The sequence below is a fragment of the Dreissena polymorpha genome, chromosome 10 (assembly GCF_020536995.1).
Source record: "Dreissena polymorpha isolate Duluth1 chromosome 10, UMN_Dpol_1.0, whole genome shotgun sequence".
Taxonomy (NCBI): Eukaryota; Metazoa; Mollusca; class Bivalvia; order Myida; family Dreissenidae; genus Dreissena; species Dreissena polymorpha.
Genome location: NC_068364.1, coordinates 4145842 through 4171449, shown reverse-complemented (window position 1 = coordinate 4171449; position 25608 = coordinate 4145842). Strand labels below are relative to the sequence as shown.

Genomic DNA, 25608 nt, shown 5'->3' with positions numbered 1-25608 from the left:
CACCACCATCATCATCCTCATCATTATCATCATCACATCATCTTCTTGTTCTTCATCATCATCACCACCATCATCATCATTATCATCATCTTCTTGTTCTTCTTCATCATCACCACCATCACCACCATCATCATCGTCATCATCATCATCATCATAAAAATCATCATCCCCACCATCAACATAATCATTTTCGTCGCATATAAATTATCTTTATGATAAAACAATGTACATCAATAAAATAAAATGAGCTTTACATACTTATTTCTTATATCATACATGTATTCAATAACTGCCAGTGTAAATATATACATGTACACAGACATGTACGTGTAGATTTATCATTAAATTCTTACTATTTCGAATGATATTTAATGATATGTTAACTTAAACTGATAATAAATATAATGAAGTACTGTACACATTCATGTACCATTTATCTATAAAATTTGACCAAAACCGATAGAAACAATGATAAAAACAGATAACAACATTTTGTTTGAACTCGAATTGGGGAGTACATACCCGCTGATAACGCGTGTTGATTCTTAAATATACACCGGAAATTAACCACTACATCGGTGTTTCAAAGTTCTATTTCCTTTTTTAGTCCAGATTGGAAGAATATAACTCTAAAAGGTTTGTCAATTTTACTTATATTATATCATTCCTTTCAAACATATACAATTTTGTGTCTTAAACAATACCATTTCTTTAACTATTGGTGAAACTATGATATTACTACTACTACTAATACTAATACTACCACTACTTCTACTACTACTAGAACTACTACTACTACTTCTAGAACTACTTGAACTACTACTACTACTACTACTACTACTACTACTACTACTACTACTACTACTACTACTACTACTACTACTACTACTACTACTACTACTACTACTTCTACTACTGCTACTACTACAACTACCACTACCACTACCACTACCACTACTACTACGACTACTACTACTACTACTACTACTACCACTACTACTACTACTACTACTACTACTACTACTACTACTACTACTACTACTACTATTACTACTACTACTACTACTACTACTACTACTACTACTACTTCTACTACTACTACTACTACTACTACTACTACTACTACTACTACTATTACTACTACTGTTACTATTATTGAGGCAAACATTGGAAATAAACATAAAGTTTCTAAATTTATAAAGAATTCTCCAAGAAAAATTCGATATTTCGATCACGGCTATATATTGGAAATCACATTTTATAGCAAAATCAAATCAGTGTGTATGTTTGAATACTTTTCAGCATATTTAATGCTTAGTGCTCCTGTGCTTGAAAATTGCCTATCCCTGCGATGAAAAATAATGTCGTTTTGTTCTTTATTACTCACAGACCATGCTAGGTCACGTGATTCTAGCTTTCGGGCTGATCACCTTGGTGGTCGGGCAGTATGACACGTCCGTATGTACGATCGACGGAACGACCCCGCCCCCTGGCATAAGTAAGTGCTTGTATTGAGACTTCTTTACAGCTAAATGTTACTTTGAAATTCTATTAAACAATTCTGCATATTTACTTATGTTACTTGTGTCCCCGAAATACCGATTATAACGCTTTCAAAAACATCAATTGTATTAAGGTTTCATCGACATGGCTCTAGAGATTCTAACTATGCATATCGTTTTCGTAAGAAGTGTTATTGAGCTAGTAGTCAAATTAAAATTATTTCAGAGGGGCGATGGTAAAAGTTTGCATTTGTTCGTCCGTCCGTAATTTCGTCCGTCTGTCGGACTTTGTGTCGCGAAAACCTCAAAATGGTCCTGGCATTTTTTCCCATCAAAATAACTGCACATATTATATGTGGATCGTAATGTAAACGAAAAGAGGTTTGAGCGGTGAAACTTCAACAGCATATCAACCAGCAATATAACGTGCGCATCTCCGTATTGTGTTTCTTGTTTTTCGACATTAGCACAATTATTATGGTCCCTTTTCTTTTTATAAACATAACGTTGTTAATTGTGTCTCTTGTAACTATAAAAATATTGGTAATAGAGGAATTAAACTAGAGAAAGATATCGACAAGCATATGATCTAGTCTAGTTAGCTATGTTAATTGAACAAGCTGTGAAGAGGGTTCTTAGATATTACATATCTACGTATGTATTTTTAACAAAATACCAATCCACTCAACATCACGTGACCGCATGCTATACTGCATTTATGTTTTCAAATTATTGAGACTGCTTTCAGTTCAGATAGCAAAATGCATCCCGAAAGTCCGGCAAAATCGAATATTAATACCTTTCTTAAGTTCGTTTTTAAGCAAACTTTTACAAGATCAATATCAAAGTTTAAAATGTGTAAGTGTTTCTATTAATTATTCGCAAACTTATAACTATGTCAATCGAAACTGCGAAAATTGAAGTAAATGCAGATATCCATATAAGCTCGCGTTTTATTCAAGAAGATATCACCAAAAATCTATATAACCATAATTAACGAATGGACTATTTATTTCTGTATGCTTGGAACGAACGCATTGTAAGAACCGAACAATTTTCTCCACAAGCAAAACAAGTAGTTACATGCATAGAAACTATATGATTTATAATGAACACAATCTCTTATATACCAAATCAGTGGTATTGTTGTTGTTGTTGTTGCATTTTGATCTCCTTTATAAACTATTTCAGTTATGTATATGTTTAAATACGTGTCGACATGAGGTTTTAAACCAAACCATTGTCTGTATTTGCCGTTTTTGTTGGTGGTAACAACAAATGAATACCACAATCAAAAATTCTTATTTATATGTGTCATGTTCTGAGAAAATTGGGCATAATGCATGTGCGTATAGTGTCGTCCCAGATTAGCCTGTGCATTCCGCACAGGTTAATCAGGGACGACACTTTCCGCCTAAATTGGATTTTTGCTAAGAAGAGACTTCATCTAAACGAAAAATGTCATAAAAGCGGAAAGTGACATCCCTGATTAGCCTGTGCGGACTGCACAGGCTAATCTGGGACGACACTTTACGCACATGCATTATGCCCAGTTTTCTCAGAACGCGACTCATATTAACAGGTGGCCAGAACGTGATCAAGCCAAATATTGCCAACCAGTTTCACACCCGCATTGAAGTGGTTCTAGTTAACAAGAATCAAACGCAAATCTTCCACGAATACTTCGACGCCGTCAACAACCGTGGCTTCATGGATCAACAGATGGACAATTTAAAGTGAGTGACGTCGCTTTCATCGTTATCATCATCATTATCATCATCACCATCATTATCATCATTATCATCATCATCATCATCATCATCATCATCATCATCATCATCATCATCATCATCATCATCATCATCATCATCATCATCATCATCATCATCATCATCATCGTCATCATCATCACCATCATCATCATCATCAACATCATCATCATCATCATCATCATCATCATCATCATCATCATCATCATCATCATCATCATCATCATCATCATCATCATCATCATCATCATCATCATCACCACCACCACCACCATCATCATCATCATCATCATCAGCCATGTGTATAATTAAGTTGAAAAATGCAATAACCAACAAAATAAATTTAAAGTATGCTTTAATTGTTTGCTAATGTACATTTGCAGCTTTGCGGCGTGGTATAATTACGGAACCAACCAATTTATTCAGCTTGCCCGTAATGTTCCGGGTAAGTATTTAAGCGTTGGGTCATACTTATTTTAATATTGTTAGCTTACATACAAATGTGCTCTCTTAAGTAACATTTGTGTAATGTAAAATTGTGAATTACATATAAATGCAAAATAAATAATATAGTTCTATTTTCTTCGATCCATATTCTTTATAATGTTTTTTCACTAGTTTTAATATAATAAATATTATATCGATTGTTAATAAATACATTGTTTTTCAATATGCGATACTTTTAAAAAACTGCTATTAATTCCGTTGAAATAACTCATTTTATACTTTTTCGAGTTGATGACGCTATTCTTGGCCAAATAATGATTATTTTGAAATCAAATATTTTGTAAACTCTCATTTCAGTAAACACACCTGGTGCCTGCACCGTTACCGACCTCTCGAACTCCGACCAGCGATATCTCCTTGGTTACGAAGTTGTCAACGGTCAAGGTACAATCTTTTCGGCAGCAGGGGCTCTCCACTGGTCTGGAAATAATATAAACGAGGTACGTGACGTCATAATTGTTCTCCGGCGACTATGTTTTTATCATTTATTACGTGACCCAAACGTTTGGGAATTTGCATACATAACACCAAATGAAAAGTGTATTGAGACTCACTTAAAACAACAACTGTTTAAGGCTAATTTTTGTAGAGCTTAAAGTAAAGTTAACACCTAAACAATCAGTGTTCCTTATAGCAATAGCCACAATTTCAACGCTTGATGTGGTATTATAACATATATTTTTGTAGATACAAAATGCTCGTTTTAATTTATTTGTGACCACAATAAATTCTATGTTAGTTTCCTGCGAATATATCTATTGATACGACACACGAACCCTAAAATGGTACCATGTTAAAACCATAATAAAAACGAGCATTTTGTATCCACAAACATCTATTTTACCAGACCACATCTTGCGTTGAAATTTCGAAAATGGCCATAAAGAACAATGATTTTTAATTGTTAAGCTTTATTTTCGAAAAATTGTACGAAAATTTCGTTGATTTTGAGTTGTAATGTTACTTTAAATGGACGATTACAATTGGACACTGAAATTCGTGGAAACGCCTATTATGATCCGGACTTGAATTGGAGAACTCCAATGACAACAGCGAGAATGACATCACTCAGACCCTTTTCCACGAGAATCAAGCAATTGTAAACACAATAGTAGTGACATATACCATACATTATGTGATCTTGCACGTTGCAAAGTCACTACGTCCAAGATAAATGCACACGCACAGGGAAGCTTTGTTTAATAGAATTGAATAATAATTAAAATAAAAAAGTCACATATATTTTCTTATAATAAAATTTGAATAAAACTATGCAAATATGTTGGCACTTTGGAAACTTAAACATGTTGGTGCGAGAAAGCCGCGCTCTTAGGGGGAAAAAAAAGATATTTAAATTGTGAACTACCGTACCTTTAAATTTAAAGAATACTTTTTGCACTTCAGTTGAATAAATATTATTATAATTATAAAAGAGTTCTTTCCGATGCGACTTTCCTGGACTAATTTTTGTTCATTAAAAAAGCTAAACATGAAAAGACAACCCAATCTTTACATACACAAGAAAAATGTGGACCTTTCCTTGAATTAAGCTTTAAACTTCTAATGACCATCCCTTTACGTGCCAACAGACATTGCATAAAATTGGCAAAATATGATTTATCCGAAGACCATTTACAATTGCATAGTAAAGAATTTTACAATGCTGTCGCACGTAAAACTGATCGAGGATTGAATTTCGATGGTCCCAATTTAAAATGACGAACCTACATTTTTGGCATTTCGCGATTTTGATACTGTGCAAAGCGGGAAGTCAATGCTCATATACCCCAAAACAACAAAATAGTAAACCAATCGCAACAGCTCAATAAAGTTACGTTATGTAATGACGAACCGCAATTGCTTGAAGTAAAAATGACGAAGCTGAAAAAAAAATTAACTTCGGTATTTTGCGCGCTAATTAATATATTAAAGTATCAATAAAGCCATGTATTTCTAAGGTAAATTGACGAAACGTAAACTTTTGCGTATAGAATAATTAACTGATGTACATTTTCTAGCACTGCTGAATGCAAAAGAGATCAAAATAATATAAAATGTTGAGGTCTTAACTTAATAAGTTGTAGGAACAAGTTACTAAGTTGAGGTCTCAACATAGTAAGTTGTTCCTTCAACTTAATAACTTCTGGCCGCAAGTTTCTAAGTTGAGACCACAACTTAATAAGTTGTGGAAACAACTTTCTAAGTTTGGACCACAACATTGTTTAACCAATCAGATAGGCCGTTTCATCTTTACCGTTGTATCATTGTAAGTACCATTAAACTCGTACTATTGTGTGTTCGGGTACGAGCGCCGATTTGAGCACTATCCCTGTAAGCTATGGATCGCGGGATTGAGCCCCTGTCTGAGCACTTGCCTTGTTAGCGACTGGGTTCAGGGTTCCATCCCCGGTCTGAGCACTAGCAACGTAAGCGTCGGATCCCGGTTTAGAGTCCCTTAATAAAAGAGTGGTCCATGGTTTTTGGATTTGGGCGATTGCTCTGACCGGGGCTCGATCGCGGGAACCATCGCTAACGAGGCGAGTGCTAGATGCCTAAGTTTTTGACGGTCCCTGGGTTCGAATCACGAGCAATAGCCCTGAAAGCTTTGGTTCTCTAGATCGAGCTTCGGTTTGAGGACTTACCCTATACGCGACGGCTCGAATTTCGATGTGAGAATTTGCACCAACAGTGACAGGTTCCGGGTTCGAGCCCCAGTCTGAGTACTAGCGCTGAAAGCTATGGATCCCGGGTTCAAGCCCGTGTCTTAGCACTTGCCAAGTAAGGGAAGGATCCCGGTTGCGAACCTCAGTCTGAGCGTTCGCACCAAAAGCTACGGCTTCACACAGGGACTCGAACCAAACAGCCGTCGCTAACATACCATACAAACACTCGCCTTATAAGCGAACGGTTGCCGAAATAAGCACTAGCTCCGTAAGCAACATTTCCTGTTTTCGAGTCCCGGAATAAGAGCTAGCCTCGCAAGCTATAGGTGTTCGGGTTCGAGCGCCGGTCTGAGCACTAGCCCTGTAAGCTATAAATCCCGCATTTTTCGGTCCGGCGCTAAGACTAGGACTTGGATCAGGGTGCGTTCGGTTAAATGGTAAGTACTTAAACCGGTTTTTGAGCCCGGGGCCCATAGCATACAGGTGAGTGCTCAGGCAGGGCCTCAAAATCGGGATCCGTTACGTAGGGTGCGAATGCTCTGACTGGGGTCCAAGTCGCTTACAGGGAAAGTCCTTAGACTGTGCTAAAACCCAAAGACACATCGTTTAAAAAGGGAGGTATCAGACCTTGATTCGCAGCCGGAATCATTCGCTTACTGTGAAACCATTATTAATCGTCAGGCATTAATGTTCGTGTATTTCGTTAGTTGACCGATTGACGAATTCATGATCCTGTATGTGGCTAGTTTTAACACCAGGGTTCGAACCCTGAACCAATCGCTAACTTGGTGATTGCTCAGATAGGGGCAATCTGAAATCCATGGCTTACATGGCAAGTGCTTAGACAGGGCTCGAACGGGGGGATTCATAGCTAACAGGGATAGTGCTCGAACCCGAGCACCTAGTAGTATAAGGGGTACTTATTGTGATAAAACGGTAAAGATGAAACGGCCGATCTTATTGATTAAACTTAAATTAGTGGCCTTAACTTAGTTAGTTGATCCTACAAGTTATTTAGTTGAGGCAACAACTCATAAGTAGTGGGAACAAGTTATGAAGTTGTCGCCACAAGTTTTTAAGCTGAGGCCTCAACTTAAAAAGTTGTTTCCACAAGTTATTTAGTTGAAGGAATAACTTGATAAGTTAAATGAACAAACTACTAAGTTGAGGCCACAACTAAATTAGTTTTGGGAACAAGTTATGAAGTTTTGGTCACAAGTTACTAATCTGAGGTCTCAACTCAGTAAGTTGTGGGGACAACGTACTTAGTTGTTTCCACAAGTTATTTTTAAAGTTGTTTTCACAAGTTATTAAGTTGAAGCCAAAACTTATGATGTTGTTCCCTCAACTTTATACGTTGTTCCTAAAGTTACTAAGTTGAGGTCACACTATAAATAAAGAATTGCGGTTGTCACCTCTGTTCCACCGTGTAAAACAGAACAACACACATTGCTTTGCTATATCTAATTGAAAACAATGGAATAATTTATTCTATTGAAACAAAACCTATTACAATAAGCTGCCCAATTTGCCAAAACATCACATAAATGCAAGTCTAAATGACGAAGATACATTTTACACAGATTTATTAACTTAACGTCAAATTAATTCCATACGAACATGCTCCATCATGAGACACTTTTTAAAATGTTTAAAATAATCATTATTTGATTTTATGCAAGAAATTTTAAACAAAATTACGTCTCCTGAAAACTTGTGTTTTTGTAGGTTCGACATTTAAAATTGAGACCATCGATTTGGAATTACTCTGCATGCTTTTCGTATGAATCAGTGACGAAATTATATTAACTTCATTGAATTCGTCGTTCTTCAACGATGTCTTGATGTACTGAAGCGCATTCTTCGCCGAACCATTAGTTGCATTCTCGATAGATGGTCTTTGAATGCTCTGAGCGTTTTGATTTTTGTTTTAAATATTTTTTCCTAGGTCTATATGGGGAAAACAATGGTCCGTGACATCTCTGTAGACTGGTGGCGGTCGTGTCAGTATTGGAGCGGCATGGGGGCAACGATGGTTGTAGACTGGTATTTTTCGGGTAAATTCGATAATCTTCGTTATTTTCCGTAACAGGTCATTAATGTTTGATAATGAACGTGATATAACATTGACACTTTCTATATCAATCTGAGACGCAAAGTATCAGTTAATATAAGAATTTCTTAATATTGTTGTCTAATGTAAAGATTCTTCAACACTTGAACGTGCATAACATCTTCATAGCAAAGGAAAAAAAGGCCACTCAACCAAAAAATAATGCCAGTAAATAAAATGGTGAACAATTATCAATATGGGTCGCAATACACTTTCATATGTTGGTTTATGAACAATATAATTTTATTCTTAGATATATTTAAAAAATGAAAATAAAACTCGAAAGAAACACGCATTATCATCGGTCAGAATAATGTTGTTCCATATAAATCAGGTACATGTATGTTGGTTTGTATATCTGTGTAATGTATTGAGGCACGTCGTATTACTCGGAATCAACTGTAAAAATGAACTTTCGGTAGCAATTTATCAGATTCAACAAAACACAACAATTTGATACAACATTATAAAACATTTTAGCCACGAATTATAACAAAACAGCAAGTGTCCGTATGATGGCATACAAGTACCAAAGTAAATTACCTGTATTTAAAATGGACTGAGTGACTTCAATAGACCCTTGCCATACATTGTTAGCGGGTACGGGGGGGCGGTATTAAAATAAAAATAGAAACACGTTGATAAAATGATGTTAAATGCGCAAAGGATGCACTGATGCCATTCTTAAACGCTATATAGCTGGCAGATAATCTATATGAGGAATGTACCTTTTCGGTATTGTTCATTGGCATAGGAATTTTTTGTTTAACGTAACATTCACGTTGATTATGACACTTGCCTTGATCAAAATAAATAACGCAACGTCCTTGTCAGATCGTTGCATAAATCTGGCTCAAAGAGTCAAAAGGGCTCGTCATATAGCCGAGCGCATTGATAGCGCATTAATTATATTATTATTATTATCTATGCATATTAAGCACGTGGCGCCAACTGGACTTCTTCCACTGGCGCAGACGCTGTCCCCGTGCAGTGCCACGTGAAGGGAAAAGCGGCGAAGAACGGCATAACACACGACTTTGAACACTACTACAACTTCTTTGATTATCAGCCTACCATATCAGCGGATGAGACACAAGTTTTCGAAGTATGTTATCAAACACTTTTAAGATTCGCATAATTTAAGTCCATATGCATCATTATAACAATGTTTTAACACTATTCCATAACTGTTAAAATTGTTTACAATCAAATCATTATTATTGTTGTTGTTGTTGTTATAAATCAACAATTTCTATCACTTTTTCCTTTCTCCTGAAAATCAATACGACCTTATCCTAACATATATTTCTTATTTTCATTAATGTTTTATCCAGACTCCGAGGGGCGTGGTTTGCCCTGGAAAAAAATTGGTGCAACCTTTCCCGGCAGTTCCGAACGACGCTTTCTCCTTCACCACGGAAATACTCGATCAAGCTGGGCAACACATTTCCTTCATGAAGGTTAGAACAAACAAACAATAAGTTTGTTTGACAGAGAGAAAGGCAGACAGAGACAAGTTTGAATTAAAACTCAATATGTGTAATTTAAACTTTAAGTACACGCACTTTACAATCAACGAAAACACAATAACACAAACTTCATATTGAGTAAAAGCACGTTTCTTCTTTGTTACATTTTTATGCATATGATGTTGATTGTTAAAAATATTATTTTCATTTTCAGGAAACGTTTTTTTATACCCAAAAACTGGTGAAATTCGAGTACAGACCACAGCAAGGGGATTATGCCCCTTACGGCTTGAATGATCTTATCGAAATCCACGATTTTCATTCAGGTATCACGCCTTCATTCAATTATTCACCTTAAGAGCCAGACAAAGGGAGATTTTAGTCCGTTGCCTCCCCTGAATACTCATAAGAAATAGATGGATAATTTTAGTCGGTTATCTCGGTTTTTATCCTTATCCCTGTGCAATAAGGTCACAATATAATATACTACATATTATCCGTACATAATTTAATGTGAAGGCGACAACTTTAAGCGCAAATAAATGCAATATTTTGCACATATAGAATCCCATAACCATTGTTTTTACTATAGCCTCGAACTAAGTGATATTTTAGGGATTGTGTAGTGAACACCTATGCTTACCCAATGAATATTGTAACCCAGTATATCTACAATGTCTCTGCAATCTGTAAAGGCCAACATAAACGATATGATATACTTAACACATTAAATGTAAAAGCAACAACTTCAACGCAAAATACACACATTATTTGGCGCGTATAGATCGTCATTACAAGCGACCAGCTTTAATATATTTTTGTCATTCCCGATATCAAGTTCTGTAGAAGTTGCCTTCATGAAACAAATCGAGAACGAGGCTGACGATTTGGAAGCTGGGATTGATTAAATAGAGGCATTATCATGATCCGTTGATAAAAGGGGTCAATAAAATAACCAAATGTTTTGTTTTATATGTCATTAGACTTATTTTTTTTTAAGTAACTTAATTTTGTTAATTCTGTTTGACGATAGCAACTATTGATAACATAACGATAATAGACGCCATGATATTGTTAATTAAAAACAATGTTGTCCAAGAAAATCGAATCTGTTTAATAAATTGAAGTCAACTTAAGTCATGGGCCAACACAAAGAGAGGTAACCAAGGGTCGGGTACGCGTCACAGCAAAAAACAACAACAACAGTTCCTTTGTTTACCCCTAATTATTTGTTAACATGAAAACAATTGCTCTGATAAATTATGTTGTTGTTTTTTTCAAATTGTGAAGTACCCAAATAAAAATTAAGTATAGTATAATTATTAGATATTCGACTTGGTCTTCACCATGTTGTTTTTACATAAATGTGTAAATACAACTCTGTTTAAACCCACGCGAGATTCATCGGTTACTTATTTACATTGATCTGAGTTTTAAACACGACGTGATCATTATTTGGCTTGAGTTATCTGTCTTTATCGAATTCCAGGCTTTGTGTTTAAGTATGAGCTCTAATTTGAATATTTTCCTTGTTGCGATTCATTGCTAAATGATCTCTGTTTATTTTTTTCTTACGAACCTTATTATAAAACACCAATAGTAACAACATGTTAATAAATAAAACTTACATTATGGAAATTTATTTATAAATATATTCAAACCAAAGGGAAGAAACTGTGCAATTAAGTAATGAATCGGGTATGCAAAGGGAGGTTATCATTTATACTTCAAGGTGTTGCCTATATAACGGACAGATTGCGAGGCAATTGTACCGCGCGACCAATCGAGACATCTCAATTCGACAACAAGGCTTCGGGTGCTAACAATGTCCGTATTAGAAGCTCCAACGAGTTCTTCTACTTTGACGTTTCTAAGCAGTCGACGTCATATGAAGGAGTGGTGAGTTTTATGACGTGGATGCAACTGAATTTGTACCTTGTTTATATTCAAAAGCTTATTAATAAAAAATAAAGGTAAACAAATACGGCATTTACATTCTATCGACGAATAATCGATTGATATTGGCGTTATAAGCGGAAAATGATGAATACTACAGTCAACTCGGGTCACACCAATAGGGGGTCACTATCGTGTATTTCATGAAAAAGTATAATCAAATACAAAACCATTGTTGCATAGTGTGTCCCTTGGATAAATGTACAATTTTACAAATTTGTGAAAAGATGCTCCAACTGTTGATCTGACAGGGGAGATAATGCTGTAAACAGTGATCCTTTAATTGCGATAGTGAGTGCTTTTATGTACATCATTTTATTATAGGTAATGTTTATTTATTTTCATTGAAACCTTTTTTAATCTGAAATATGGTTAAATGACAGCGTTATAAACTTTTTATTTTACAGTTTTTGTGATCATATGATATTTTTCATTGTCGTACTTTCATTGGTCATTTTTGACAAAAAAATCAGAAGTATACTGCGGCAAAATGATAATACAGAAAAATAATACAATAGCATTTATTTTTACATCTTGTCATACATACACAAAAGCCAAAAGGACAATATTCTAATGGAAATTTTTAACGTTTTTAAGCGTGTGATTCTCTATTGACAAGTTGATAGTACTACTAGCAACACTACTTATAGTAATAGTACCAGAAGGAGTACTACTGCAACCTCTACTTCTACTACTACAACTTCTACCACCACTACCAGCACCAAATCTTCTTCTTCTACTACTACTACAACTACTACTACTACTACTACTACTACTACTACTACTACTACTACTACTACTACTACTACTACTTCTACTACTAATACTACTACTACTACTACTACAACTACTACTACTACTACTACTACTACTACTACTACTACTACTACTTCTACTACTACTACTTCTACTACTACTACTACTACTACTACTATTACTACTACTACTATTACAACTACTACTACTACTACTACTACTGCTACTACTGCTACTACTACTACTAATTATTGTACTACCTACATAACCCAAACTACTACTATGACTTCTAGTAATACAACTACTTTTTCTTCGTTAAAAAGTGTGCTTTTGTTGTTCAGAAAAAGAACCGCAACATCGACTGCGACACTTGGGTAGCGACGAGGTCCGATTTCCCCTTTAGTTTTCCATCCAACTCGACTTGGGAATGGTACTTCGCTACGGTATGATGTTATAATGTCCTTTGATGACGACATCCTATAACTTGATTTACGGCATCGTACTTTTAAAAGACATACTTTCTTCCTTCAATGCCAACATCATCTTTCAATTATATCCCCATCATCATTTACACTTGTCATCATATTGTTAAATGAAATTACAATCTCATTGAATGACGAAATCTTCTTACTTCATATTTTATTCCACGACGTCATTAATTCATTATCTGTTATAATGGAAGCTTCATCATCCTTCATTCTTCTTTAATTATGTTCAAATCACATTGTGTCATTAAATTATCTTTTCGACCTTTCCCCAATAATCCTTGTGTCTTGTACTGCATTTGTCAGTTACGGCCAAAACTCCGTTCATCATCATCGTCATCATCACCATTAGTATCATTATAATCAACACAATTTTTTAAATATGTTTATAGAACAACTGGAGCTATCCCAGCGCAGGACCAGAACTTGGCGCCATTCCTGTGCAGATGAGAATCAGTATCCCGGATGTAAGGCACTGTGCATGAGCACGTGGGATTAGTATTTACCAGTCCTAGATTTTAAACTTCAAACATCGTATTACACTTCCCTTTCATAAAATAGTAACTTCAGTTTATTCTACATTTGCTACTGAGTAGTGTAGCTGTTACTTTTAATTGACATTCTTTACAATGCTACATAATACAAATAAGATTTACAAGTTAAAAGTCTTTTGAAAAAAAGAGAGTTCACTATTTTCACAACAATAGTCGATTTTTATGAAAACAATATCATGTTTTAATTTCTTATTTCCATTGTCTATATTGCATTTTGTTTTCATGTTCGAGCTATAATATTTACGGTTGTCTTTAATCCTGTATTATTATAGCTGTAAAAATACCTCCAAGAATAATCTTTCACCTTAATTATTCCTTGGTTAAAAGTATTTTTAAAAACATTTTGAAATGTCTTTTATATTGAAACTTTTCTATACTTCGTCCATTTAACAATTCACAGTAATAACCATCACAGTACCTTTATGACGTGTATTTCACATAAACGATTCAGCAAAATCATTTAACAAGTATTTATCAAAGTCGTATTGAATTTTTAACAATCAAACTCTCGATTTAATCGCCCGTTAAACACGACACATCTAGAATCATCAATATCCCTCTCAGAATTTAGTTGAATATTTTCCTTTACGCAAACAACTTTCTAATTCAAACAATCAGAAACTGCACCGTTATTGTGTTCATTTCATCACAGCGCGGATGGAACTACCAGTACAACATCTACGACTTCAAGAAGGACAAACCAAATATCCTGCATTTCGACATTAGCGGATGCTATCGCCCGGAGCAGACCCGAAAATTCCAGTTCATGCTAAACGGTAGGAATATTGAACTGCTCAGTCTATCGTATGTCCTTCAAGCAACGCCCCTTTAATAAATAATGTATTTCTTCCGTAGGTTGGTATTTGGATTAAAATTGTTTCTCAGCACACACCACAGCGAACACAAAACTTAGTTTGCACCACTCTCCATTACATAACTGCGTGCCACGCTTCTTTTACTCTCTATAACACAACATACCACACCAAAAACACTGCAACACTATATCCAACATAGCACTAACTTGTAACACACATCGCATTTAAATGATTTACTTCGATTTATCAAATGTTTGTTTTCTCCACATTAATTTTATTCTGTGTTTTATGTCCAGTAACCAGTGACGCCATGACTGCCATTACGTCTAACATGAACGCGTTCAAGTATTACGTTCTCGAGGCAATAACCATGGTTACGGGCATTAACCCAATCCGAGTGGCGCATTTAAATGTGAGTTAAACACCTACTGTATTACGACTGATTCATTGTTTTCGGCATTTGTACATATACATGTAACGGGAACTGTATCCGAGTGGCGCTTTTAATTTTATTGGGCACGACTTATTCACTTTATGCTTTATATTAATGTAAGGGAAAGATCACTTTGTTATTTTATCCGATTGACTCTTTCAAGTGAAATGAGAACAACCGTGTTATTCTTTTGAGGACTTTCAAGTTTAAAGCTGTTAATTAACCGAGTGGAGCATTTCAATATCAGGGAAACAACTATGTATTGTTTTACAAGCATTTACGCATTTATAAGAAAGAAAAACGTCAGTTTCTATGAATCAAGTGAGGACACGGTGCCTAACCAATACGGATAATATCGGAAACATTTGAACGTTTTCGGATAATACCCGAAACGGCACCGGATCATATCAGAAATATATTGACTGTTTTGAGGTAAGTGTGTTCTTTTATTTCAATATTTTCGTTTATGTTAACATTTTTCACCAAGCCAACATTCCACAGAACAACAAAGACATTCATTCAGTAAATTGAATACTCGTGCTCAGTAACAAAAACGACATTATGCAGTGGGAACAATTTATGCACAAAACCTGTGGAAACGGAAGTAAAATGCAGATATTGGTCCATATTAACAATGAAATTTAAAAATCGGAGCAAGTTTCCTGATGAAAACGGCAGCATAATTATTGTTATATCATTGCAATGATGAGTGAAGGTTTAGTTTGTAGAAAAACAAGTATTTTATATGTCGATTGCTGACACCGGATAATGCATGAAGTAGGCACCGGGTAATAGCCGAGACTAATGAATTTAGTACATGTATAGCACGTTTAAAAAAAAGTATTGGATTCTGCTGATATGGTAATCATTTTTAGAATTTCTTGATTTTATATTGTTAAATGAAATGGGTCTGTTACTTCTCGTCCCTCAGCCCTGACCACTGTCTTAACGCATGAAATATGTCATGACCCTACACTGAAAAAAGTTATTAAACCTATGCATTTAAGGTTACACATGGTATTGGTTCTTAAAAAATCTGATGTAGAACGCGTGCTATTGTTGAACAACCGACTCAGCAATAATATTTATAAGATATAAGAACCCGTTGATTGTCTAAATATTAAAGGGGCCTTTTCACAGATTTTGGCATTTTTTAACTTATTCATTAAATGCTTTATATTTATAAATGTAAACATTGGATCGTAAACGCACCAGTAAAAAATCAAGAATAAAATTAAAAAAAGGAAAAGAACATTGCCCGGAGCAGGTTTCGAAACAGTGACACCTGGAGTCCTGCCAGAGTCCTGAAGTAAAAACGCTTAAGCCTACTGAGCTATTCCGCCGGGTACACATTCTTGACGTATTTTATACCTTATATAAGCAATCTTCGTAGTTTCACAAAATTTAACGACAAAAACAGAACTCTCCAAATTATTTAATCGTTTCGCGCTGCAACGCTTTATAATTTTTAGGTTTTAAAATCGTCAAAAGATGCATATAATTGCTATATTAGAGCATGTTAAATGTTCAGTATTACTGTTTCCTCACAAATATCATAACTAAAACGAAAATTTGCGAATCTGAAACAACTTTTTTCAATTTTGTCAATTTACCAAAGCGTGAAAAGATCCCTATTAAAAATTATGTACACGATTTGATAACAATTTGAAAAAGAAAGTTTTAAGACCAGTTCAGCAGTGTAAATTGTAAAATATGATTGTTTATAATTAGTCGTTTTTAACCATTTTTGTTTACTTTTGTGGGATTATTATTATAATTGATTATTATATCTAATATTAGGGGAAATAAGTTGTGTGTAACCTACGGTTTAGATTTAAAGATACTGCCCAAATCGTGATATTTCCCTTGTTTACAATTGCACTCTTCAAATGCACACAAAGTTAGGTATTTGTCGTTTTTGGATTAATTTATTATCAACATGTATAGCTAGTATCTCTTTAAATTTTACACGATGTATGTTTAACATACAGAAGTTTTCATTTCATAATTCACTCAGTACTGTATTCTTTTTGTTTCAGACTTCAGTGCCCTAACATCTTACGTTGAAGTTCGAGATAGAACATTGTAAGTATAGTCTCAGTTTTTAATTCAATGGGCTAAGGGTTTCTGTTCGATATTTCTTGGATTGGATATAGCAGTGGACGGAGTAATTGTACAATTTCTGAGTATCATTAACTTTAAACTTTATTGGAACAATTTATCCTGCTTTGATTAACTGCTATGCCCATGGCATGTGTAAAGTAACCGCGAAGGAAAAGTGTGCCAGTTGATAGACTCAATCCCATGACGTCGGAACACTAGCACATGTCAATTGCTAAAATTATGATAATTTATTTCAGAATGTCACGACCAACCGAATTTTTTCGGGCTTGAAACTGCAGAGACTAAAGAGAACCTGGAGAGTTGTGTGTACTTATTTGTAACTTTCCCCCCCCCCCTCCCCCTTGTAATGTAGACGGATACAATGTTGAGTCTGAAGTGGGTAATTTATTGTTTGAGGTTGACTGCAATCATCATGAAGATGAAAAAGCCACCGAGCAACCATTAGATACCTGTTTACATGTAGAATGTTCAGTTGAAATTGTTGTCGATAACAATTCTTATATGAGTGCAAAATATGTGACAACAAATATAGGACAAAAACTGGCTACACACGATATTCAGTAAGCCACATATTTGGAAGATATTTGTTTTAGCTTGTAAAAACATTGTTTGCATCAAAATGTAAGGTTTGTTGTAGATACCAAAAAACATAATTATAATTGTTGTTGTGTATTGTCATTGTCTATAGATTTTGTTGAAGTCTGTCAAGGCCAATGTTACTAAAATTATAGAGCATTACCGGTAGTTCAATACTGTTTGGAAATATGTAATTGATAATGTGCATGTGGGTAGACCGAATTATTTATCACTCATATGAAAATAGTGAAGCTGTGCCGACAGTGGTATACAGGTACTACTTATTGGAATCCTGTATTTGTCGAGTTCCATAATTACATGTATTTTCTTAAATCTGTTAGTAGACAGTCTTCATATCAAATAAAAATACATCAACATAAATAGATGATATCCCTTATCTTGTCATGTTTACAATGTACATTATTGTTACCATTTGAGACATCTTTTAATGTTAAATGACATAATTTAAAAATTAATGTTATGAACTCTGAAATATTTAATAAAAGCGTATTCATTTTTCTATATATTAAATTAATTTTAGAAAATATTTGAAACAAAAATTTGATTTGATTTAAAAAAAAGGTTGCACAACGTGGCAAAAGTCTATGATTTGAGGTAAAGTTAAACATTATGGAATTTGATTTGTACAAAATATGTTGAAATTGTGTAGTTATACGTTTAAAACGTGTCTGTCTATTACTTTAAGAGACACATTCTTGAAGTGTTTTTAAAGTAAAGAACTTTTGGCATAAACCATTCAAGTATGAATGAACCAAAAACATTGTACTGAATAAAATTGTTTATTACACTGTCAAACATAGTTCATTCTATTCCGTGTTGAACAGTTTGGTCTACTAATTTGGTAGTTGCAGGTACGACCACTGATTTAACCTTATTAAGTTAGCTTCAATGTCTCTTTTTAGGTTGACAGAATAAAATTTTCACAATCCTATTGTCCTGCAATGCTATGCCTAGAAGAGTGGTTGGCGGCAGAATCTTCGATTCATCACATTTGTGGTGGCAGCGTATTGGCAAACAGCCCCTTGCGACTTCATTGTAGCACCGTTAAATGTCGCATCGCCGTTATATGTCGCAGGCTACGAGATTAGTTGACGATAAATGTCGCAAGGAACGATAAATGTCGAGTGGCACGGGCACGCAGTTTATTCTCACGCTTTGCGGGGGAAACGTTTTGTCCATGTACGTATTTCTAATATGCCGATGGGTTTAAGAAAGGTAATTTATTCAAGTAAACGCGGGATTTTTTTAGAATGCCTTTTTATATCGCTTTTCTCTTGATTAAATGCGGATATACTACTAAATTTAAAGTGTATTCCACCAGAAAAAGTTTCGGAGAAAGATATATTGAGGTTTTGATCGTTCGTAGGATGCGAGTTTTCTTATATATTTTCAATTGCAGGGGAGGTAATTATAAAAAGTTGAAGGCTTCAAATTAGTTGAAGTATATATATATAAATGAATCTTTTTCAAGATTAAGAAATGATTTATTAGAAGTATGTAATCTAAGAGATACTAGAGATATTGGTTCGGATAAATGGGGGCTATATAAATAATCAGAAATGGGGAAATGCATATTCGATGATACTTATCCCTCCCCATGGTACTAATTGTCGCGCATTTTCATAACAGAGCGTATCTCTTTTCCCTATATTAAGATTTACATCAAATGATGAATCATTAACTGTTCACAGTGTTATCCTCATTATTTATAAATCTTATAGCATTTTCTGAATTTTGTCGATGTGAATTATTATCTAATTTAAAACTGTCATACTCGCGTAAAGTGTAGGCAATTAGCGTAGGCAATCCGCACAGGGGTCGACACTTTTCGCTTTTATATTTTTGTTGTTGTTTAATACGTAAATCTAGTCAAGCCGGAAAGTGTCGTCCCCGATCAGCATACGTTAATATGAAATAAGACACTTTAGGCACATACTGTAAGGCCCGTCAGAGCAAGGCTCTATCATTGTCTTTGGTGGTCATGCCACTCGTGAAACTATATTTTTATGACCACTCGTGATATAAAATTCGACATACATATGTACACTGAATGATCGTGACATAAAAATACAACTTTGTATTGTTTAAATTTAGTCCGTGGACGGTAAATTTGAACTATTTATTTGAGCAGGGTCGTGCCTATGAAACAAAGTGCAATATGCGTATATAGCATACGACGTACCTTAAGGAGTTTTAACATCCAGGAATATGATATTAACAATTTAAATTTTTTAAATCACACGCGTGTTCCAAAATAACAATAGAACATTTGCATCAGTTTTGCTCATCGTTGGAGATTGGTTTGAAGCTACGCGCCATACGTCCCGAGCCTCGAACATCATTAAGCTAGTTAGATATTCCTTTATTTATTTAACTTATAATTTCAATTTTGTGTGTGCGTGTATAATTTTTGCAACAACTTCAAAGCAGTGTTTTACGATTATGAGAAATAATATCATATGCTTGGAGTAGTTGTTTTATAGCGCATCTTTATTTGTATTGTGAAAGTTTCATTGCATTTGGTATTTGTTTGTTTAAATGTTTATACCGTTTTAGAATAGTCAAGTTGACCATTAAAATACTTATACAATATTATGCTTGCATGGTATTCTGAAATCTTGTATAAGTCGAGTTCGTTGTGTACTGTCTAATAAAGTTAAGAATTGTTTTCACGGTATTACTGTTAGCGCCACGCCTTAGCTTGCATGTATCGTCACGAAATAATGTAATAGTTACCAGAGGTCCCGGTGTGATCCTGGCTCGATGATTCTATCCAAGTATATTCGCCTTCTATCGCTGATTCAAAGATGGCAAAGCTGTAAGTCTCCAGCAGAAATACCGAGGCATTTACATGTTGTTCTGACTGACCTTATATAACCAAACTTATCGAAACGGCCTTAAACCCAAAGCAAAACCGTACGGACCCCTCGCTTTTCCGATTTCCGACCAATTTAAAACAAGGATTTTGTCATTTTTGACTACAGCTTAACGTTTTTGGTCGAAAATGAATAAATATGAGCGCTTCGGTCGATCTTCACCGCTCTGACCATTCTTGTGGAAGTCGGCCCAAATAAACCTCGTCGGTTAATCTAGATCTAACCTGAAAGTTTTAGTCATTTTTGCTTCAACTTTTCATTTTAACATGACTTATAAAGGTGTGCGACATTTATCGTTCATGTTGCGACATATATCGGCAGTTGAAATTTGTGCGACATTTATCGTTAAAATTGCGACATATATCGTCAGAAGAATTTGCGACATTTATCGTTCCTTGCTACATTTATCGTCAACGTTGCGACAAATCTCGTAGCCTGCGACATATAACGGCGATGCGACATTTAACGGCGCTACATTCATTCGGTTTACTTATATCGAACCGTTTAGATTTTCGTTGCCGCTTTCCGCGATTCGATGGTGAATCAAATGCATGATTTCTGTACACAAAGAAAAACACACCCACACAAATAACATTAATGCAGCCATCCCCTAAAAATCAAAGTTAAATGTACATAAATCTAGCGGTTAATTGGAATTTAAATATACCACAGGTGGTACTAGTGAAATGACATTTCATGGGTGCTTTAATGTCTATTGCGCATTACCTGGAATTTAAGATCATAAGCTTCTTTCAAGAAATAATATGCGTAACAAATATCTGCGTTCAAAGATTACGATTACGCTTTTTGTCTCCCACAATCTAGAAACATATATACGCATGTCGTTATGAATATATTTCAGTTACAAGCACATGGCTTGAAATTGCAGCCATACCGGTAGTTCAAAATTCGTCACCAACTTCAAGAACTATATTAAACGTTGAGCATACGATGTGAACATGTTGTTTATAAAACATGCTGAAAAGCATGTGATAATCTATACATGTATCAATCGATTCGTGTATTATACAGTTTTGTGTTTCCGGACTTTATCCGGTGCCAGTATTTTGTGGTTTCGTGTGTTATCCGTTGCCCGTGAAATTAATATGCTATCATTTTAAAACGATCCTTTTAAAACGCAAATACTCACGTTTTTGAAGTTGCCAATAATTTCCTACAATTTCATTAACATTCTAAACAACAACAGTGCAAAGTAGTAGTATTATATGTTTTGTCTCTCCAGTTACAAAAAAGCAAGTACTTTAAACTATTTCATGACTATGAGGTAGGTATGATTCATTTGTTTTCGTTCGATTTGATAAAATGTTTTATTTTCATAACGAATTTTGAAGTAAACCATTAGCTGAAATACCATAATGTTCCGTGCGCAATAGTATTTGGCATTTTAAGGTGGTTTTTTGGCCAATTTCGCTTCCAATGCTAGGCGCATCCTGCATTTTACTTGTTTATTTTCCGATATGACCCGTTGCCGTTTCGCGTATTATCCGGAATAGTTCAAATCTTTCCAGTATTATCCGTATTGGTTAGGAACCGTGGGGGATTTGAAATGTAAGTGGAACAACTGTTTCATATCGTTTTATTACATTTAAATGAAGGGTTTACCTTATTTTTTATGCAGGCACATTGCATTATTTGGTATTCAACTGGTCTTGACCTTAATTTTAAGTTTGACCTTAAAATGGTATGCATGCGAAAATAAATTGTATATAACGTTCGCAATGTGTGTTTTCTGTTTTCACATACTGTAGATCAAGCAACTTTCTCTTCTTAAATAAAGATCATTCATGATAAGAAAAAAGGCAAGTACCTTTTCAAATAAAAAATACATATGAATTGTTACTCAAACAATTAACCTCAGAAATAACACACTGGTCGTAAACAGCAGAATGACAACAATTTTGCTTAAGCGGCCCATCCACACACAATATGATTGTCAATTTTATCGACTCAATAATATTGACAGAACATTTTTGCCCTCAAGTGTACACAAATATTATCAATATTTTGTTCAATTGTACTTCGGTCATCATTCAAACAATAAAGAAAATTGACAATGCGTCAATAAATATTTGAGATCTCTGATTTTCATCAATACATTGACGGTGTCTTCAATATCATCCATTCACTTTCAATTTTATTGTCAATTTTCATTATTGACAATAAAATTGACAATGATGTTGTGTGTGGATGGGCCGCTTTATGCCAACAGCCTATAAGTCGGGTGCTAGAAATCAATACAACAATCAAATGCAAATAAAATGGGTATATTTATTTTTGAGTGTATACATCTATTCAAATTGAAAACAATAGATTTTCATTAACTGACTTTTTTTAAAATGTAAAACACCCAACAATTGAATGGCATTAAGTAACATTTGTGTCTTAATTTTTGGTTTGCGCGTGTGTAACTTTCAGCTCTTCATAATGTATGAATAGGTAAGGAGCCCTTGCATGTAAGATTGAAGACTTGTTGTTTGTATCATTTTAATGAAAGAAAAAAAAGACATCTGTGTTAAACATTGTGTGTTCTAACTTTAAAAATAAACCTTTAGGTGTCATAGCATGAATTAATCTGTACTTTCATGGTTCATTTGATTGCGATGTAAGTTATTAAATTTCGGATTAATTACGCATTTGTGTGAACGAGAAATTCAGAGTTTCATTCCTATGGTTAATTGTTATTCGAAGCTTTATTATATCATTTAAGAGTTATTATAGAGTACTGTATTTAATAATGTTATGTCATGAAAGTTATATAACACGTTTACAATACACTATACGAATGTAATGTAAGAAACTTTTTAATTTAAGATCATATTTGAATTTCAAGGAAAATAGGTTTGTAGATGTACGTTATAAATTTCCGTCATGGCAGTCAAATTAAGATATACCATTGATAGTTGGTGAAGTAATAGGATTTATTGCTAATGGTTTCATTATACACGTGTTGCAGTTTCATTTCTTAACATTTTTTACGATTGAAGCAATGCATAGATCTAATACAGATTTACAATTGTACGGTTTAAGGTCTACGTTGTTGACGTCATTATTGTTACGTTCGAGCTGCTTGATAAGTCACCAGTTGTTGGTGACGTACAACGGGCATCTGACTACCAAGAGGTGGAGTTAGATTTCGCCGCAGACACCTTGGCGTCAACCATATCGAACGGCAACTTCGTTGTCAACCTCGGTGGAGACCAATTTTCCAACGTAAGCCTCTTCCATTTTAAAATTACTATACCACTGTGACTGTAAGTTTTTCTAAGCAATTACAAATACCGGTATAGACGAATGTTACGCCAAGTTTTTATTTTACTATTATTACCGAGCCAAGGAATATGAACAAGGAATGTTAAATAAAGGTTATCGTTGACACCCTGAATCAAATGTTTTTTTGTACTAAAATGATGAATTTCATAACGCTAATAACGACATGTTTACTCGTATTTGCATCGCATCCAAATATGGTATATGTGTGTGTTATGATTTAATCTGAGCATATTAGTGGATGTTCTAAAGTGTTTTGTCTTTTAACACTTTTTATAACATAGAGGATATTTGTTGGATTCGGTGGATTATCGATTTTAATTCACGAGTGATCATAGAAAATAATATTTTCACGAGTGGCGCAGCCACGAGTGAAAATATATATTTTATATGATCACGAGTGAATTAAAATCGATAATCCACCGAACCCAACAAATTTTCTTTTTATTTTATGCTTTTTTTCACAGTTTATATACATTGTTAAAGAGTTTAACTAAAGAATTTCGCTTGGAAAATGACGTCATTTCGTCAAAAAATGACGTCATTTAACATAAACAGTGAAAATTATCGATAATTTTCACTGATAATTTTCATTGTTGGAAACAGTGAAATTACCAGTTTTAATTCACTGATATTTCTCTATAAACCACCGGAAAGCATAAAATAAAATTGTATAAAAATACGTTTGCTGTATATTTTTACATCAATGTATTATCTGCGAGATTTTTTATTAAATTTGATTGAAAAAAATATTTTTTAAATTCATTTTTTGCTTTATACACAGATCGGACCATTAGTCGCCTTACCGAACAGCATCGTCGAGATAACGTACATGAACCAGACGACAACGACGATTCAGAGTCAGATGCAGACCGGATATGGACCGGGTAAGAATTGAAATACACACCGATATTTGTTGATACAGGGGTACGGGGTCGGTGCAGCTCCGCGAATGTGCCTTTTTGTGGAAAATTGAGAGAGTTTGGAATGTATTAAAAACAATTCATAATCAGAGCTTTTTATAAGCAAGCTGTCATTTCTTAAAAATATGATACACAATGATTATTGTGCGTTTTTGCTGCTATGACAGAAGTATGCACAGCCGAATATTACTGTTGATAAGTCCCTTTCAATATTGTTTTCTTATTTATGAACAGTTGTTCTAATATACAGTGTGCACAAAAAATAACTTCAATATTTTTTACAAAATGACAGAAGAAAAAAAGCGATTGACGCTGTTTGTACTATTTTAAGAAAAATATTTTGCCTGTTTTTAAGTTATTGATTTTTTAAAATATATTTCAGGACCAATGGCAGCTGTGGGTGTCACGATGCCGTTGCTTGGCGCGGGACTAGGAGTTGTTTTTGCATATTTCTTTTTTAAATAGACTCACTTATGTCTCATGACGTAATCATTGCGTCATCGTGTAGTACAAGCTTCGTACGATTTTCGTGATAATATTCCTTTAATGATTTATTTAATTTGTTTTTGTTTCTAAATTCTAGTCGTTAAAATAGCTTGTTGGGACTGAAGTATCGATTCCCTTTATAATTTACCTAGTGTACTACTATGAAAGCATATACATTGTAGAATAAATCTAACACTCGTACTCAAATGTGCAATATTTTTTACGGCTTTGTGTTTTTGTGTTCTTTACTCATATATTATTTGAAGTTTACTGTCGGATAAAACTTAAATAG

The 25608-nt window shown here is 34.5% G+C and overlaps 1 protein-coding gene across 1 annotated transcript; it reads left to right on the top strand.

Moving 5' to 3' along the window:
- Positions 1–470: 470 nt before the first annotated feature.
- On the top strand, positions 471–25535 carry LOC127846919 (uncharacterized). The gene is made up of 17 exons (XM_052378324.1): positions 471–636; positions 1390–1498; positions 3085–3238; positions 3655–3716; positions 4076–4218; positions 8390–8498; positions 9493–9659; positions 9889–10014; positions 10238–10349; positions 11756–11922; positions 13077–13178; positions 13613–13687; positions 14427–14550; positions 14886–15001; positions 23668–23850; positions 24692–24794; positions 25213–25535. Exons 2-17 carry the CDS (start codon positions 1393–1395, stop codon positions 25293–25295), a joined length of 1932 nt encoding a protein of 643 aa, XP_052234284.1. The 5' UTR covers positions 471–636; positions 1390–1392; the 3' UTR covers positions 25296–25535.
- The last annotated feature ends 73 nt before the right edge of the window (positions 25536–25608 follow it).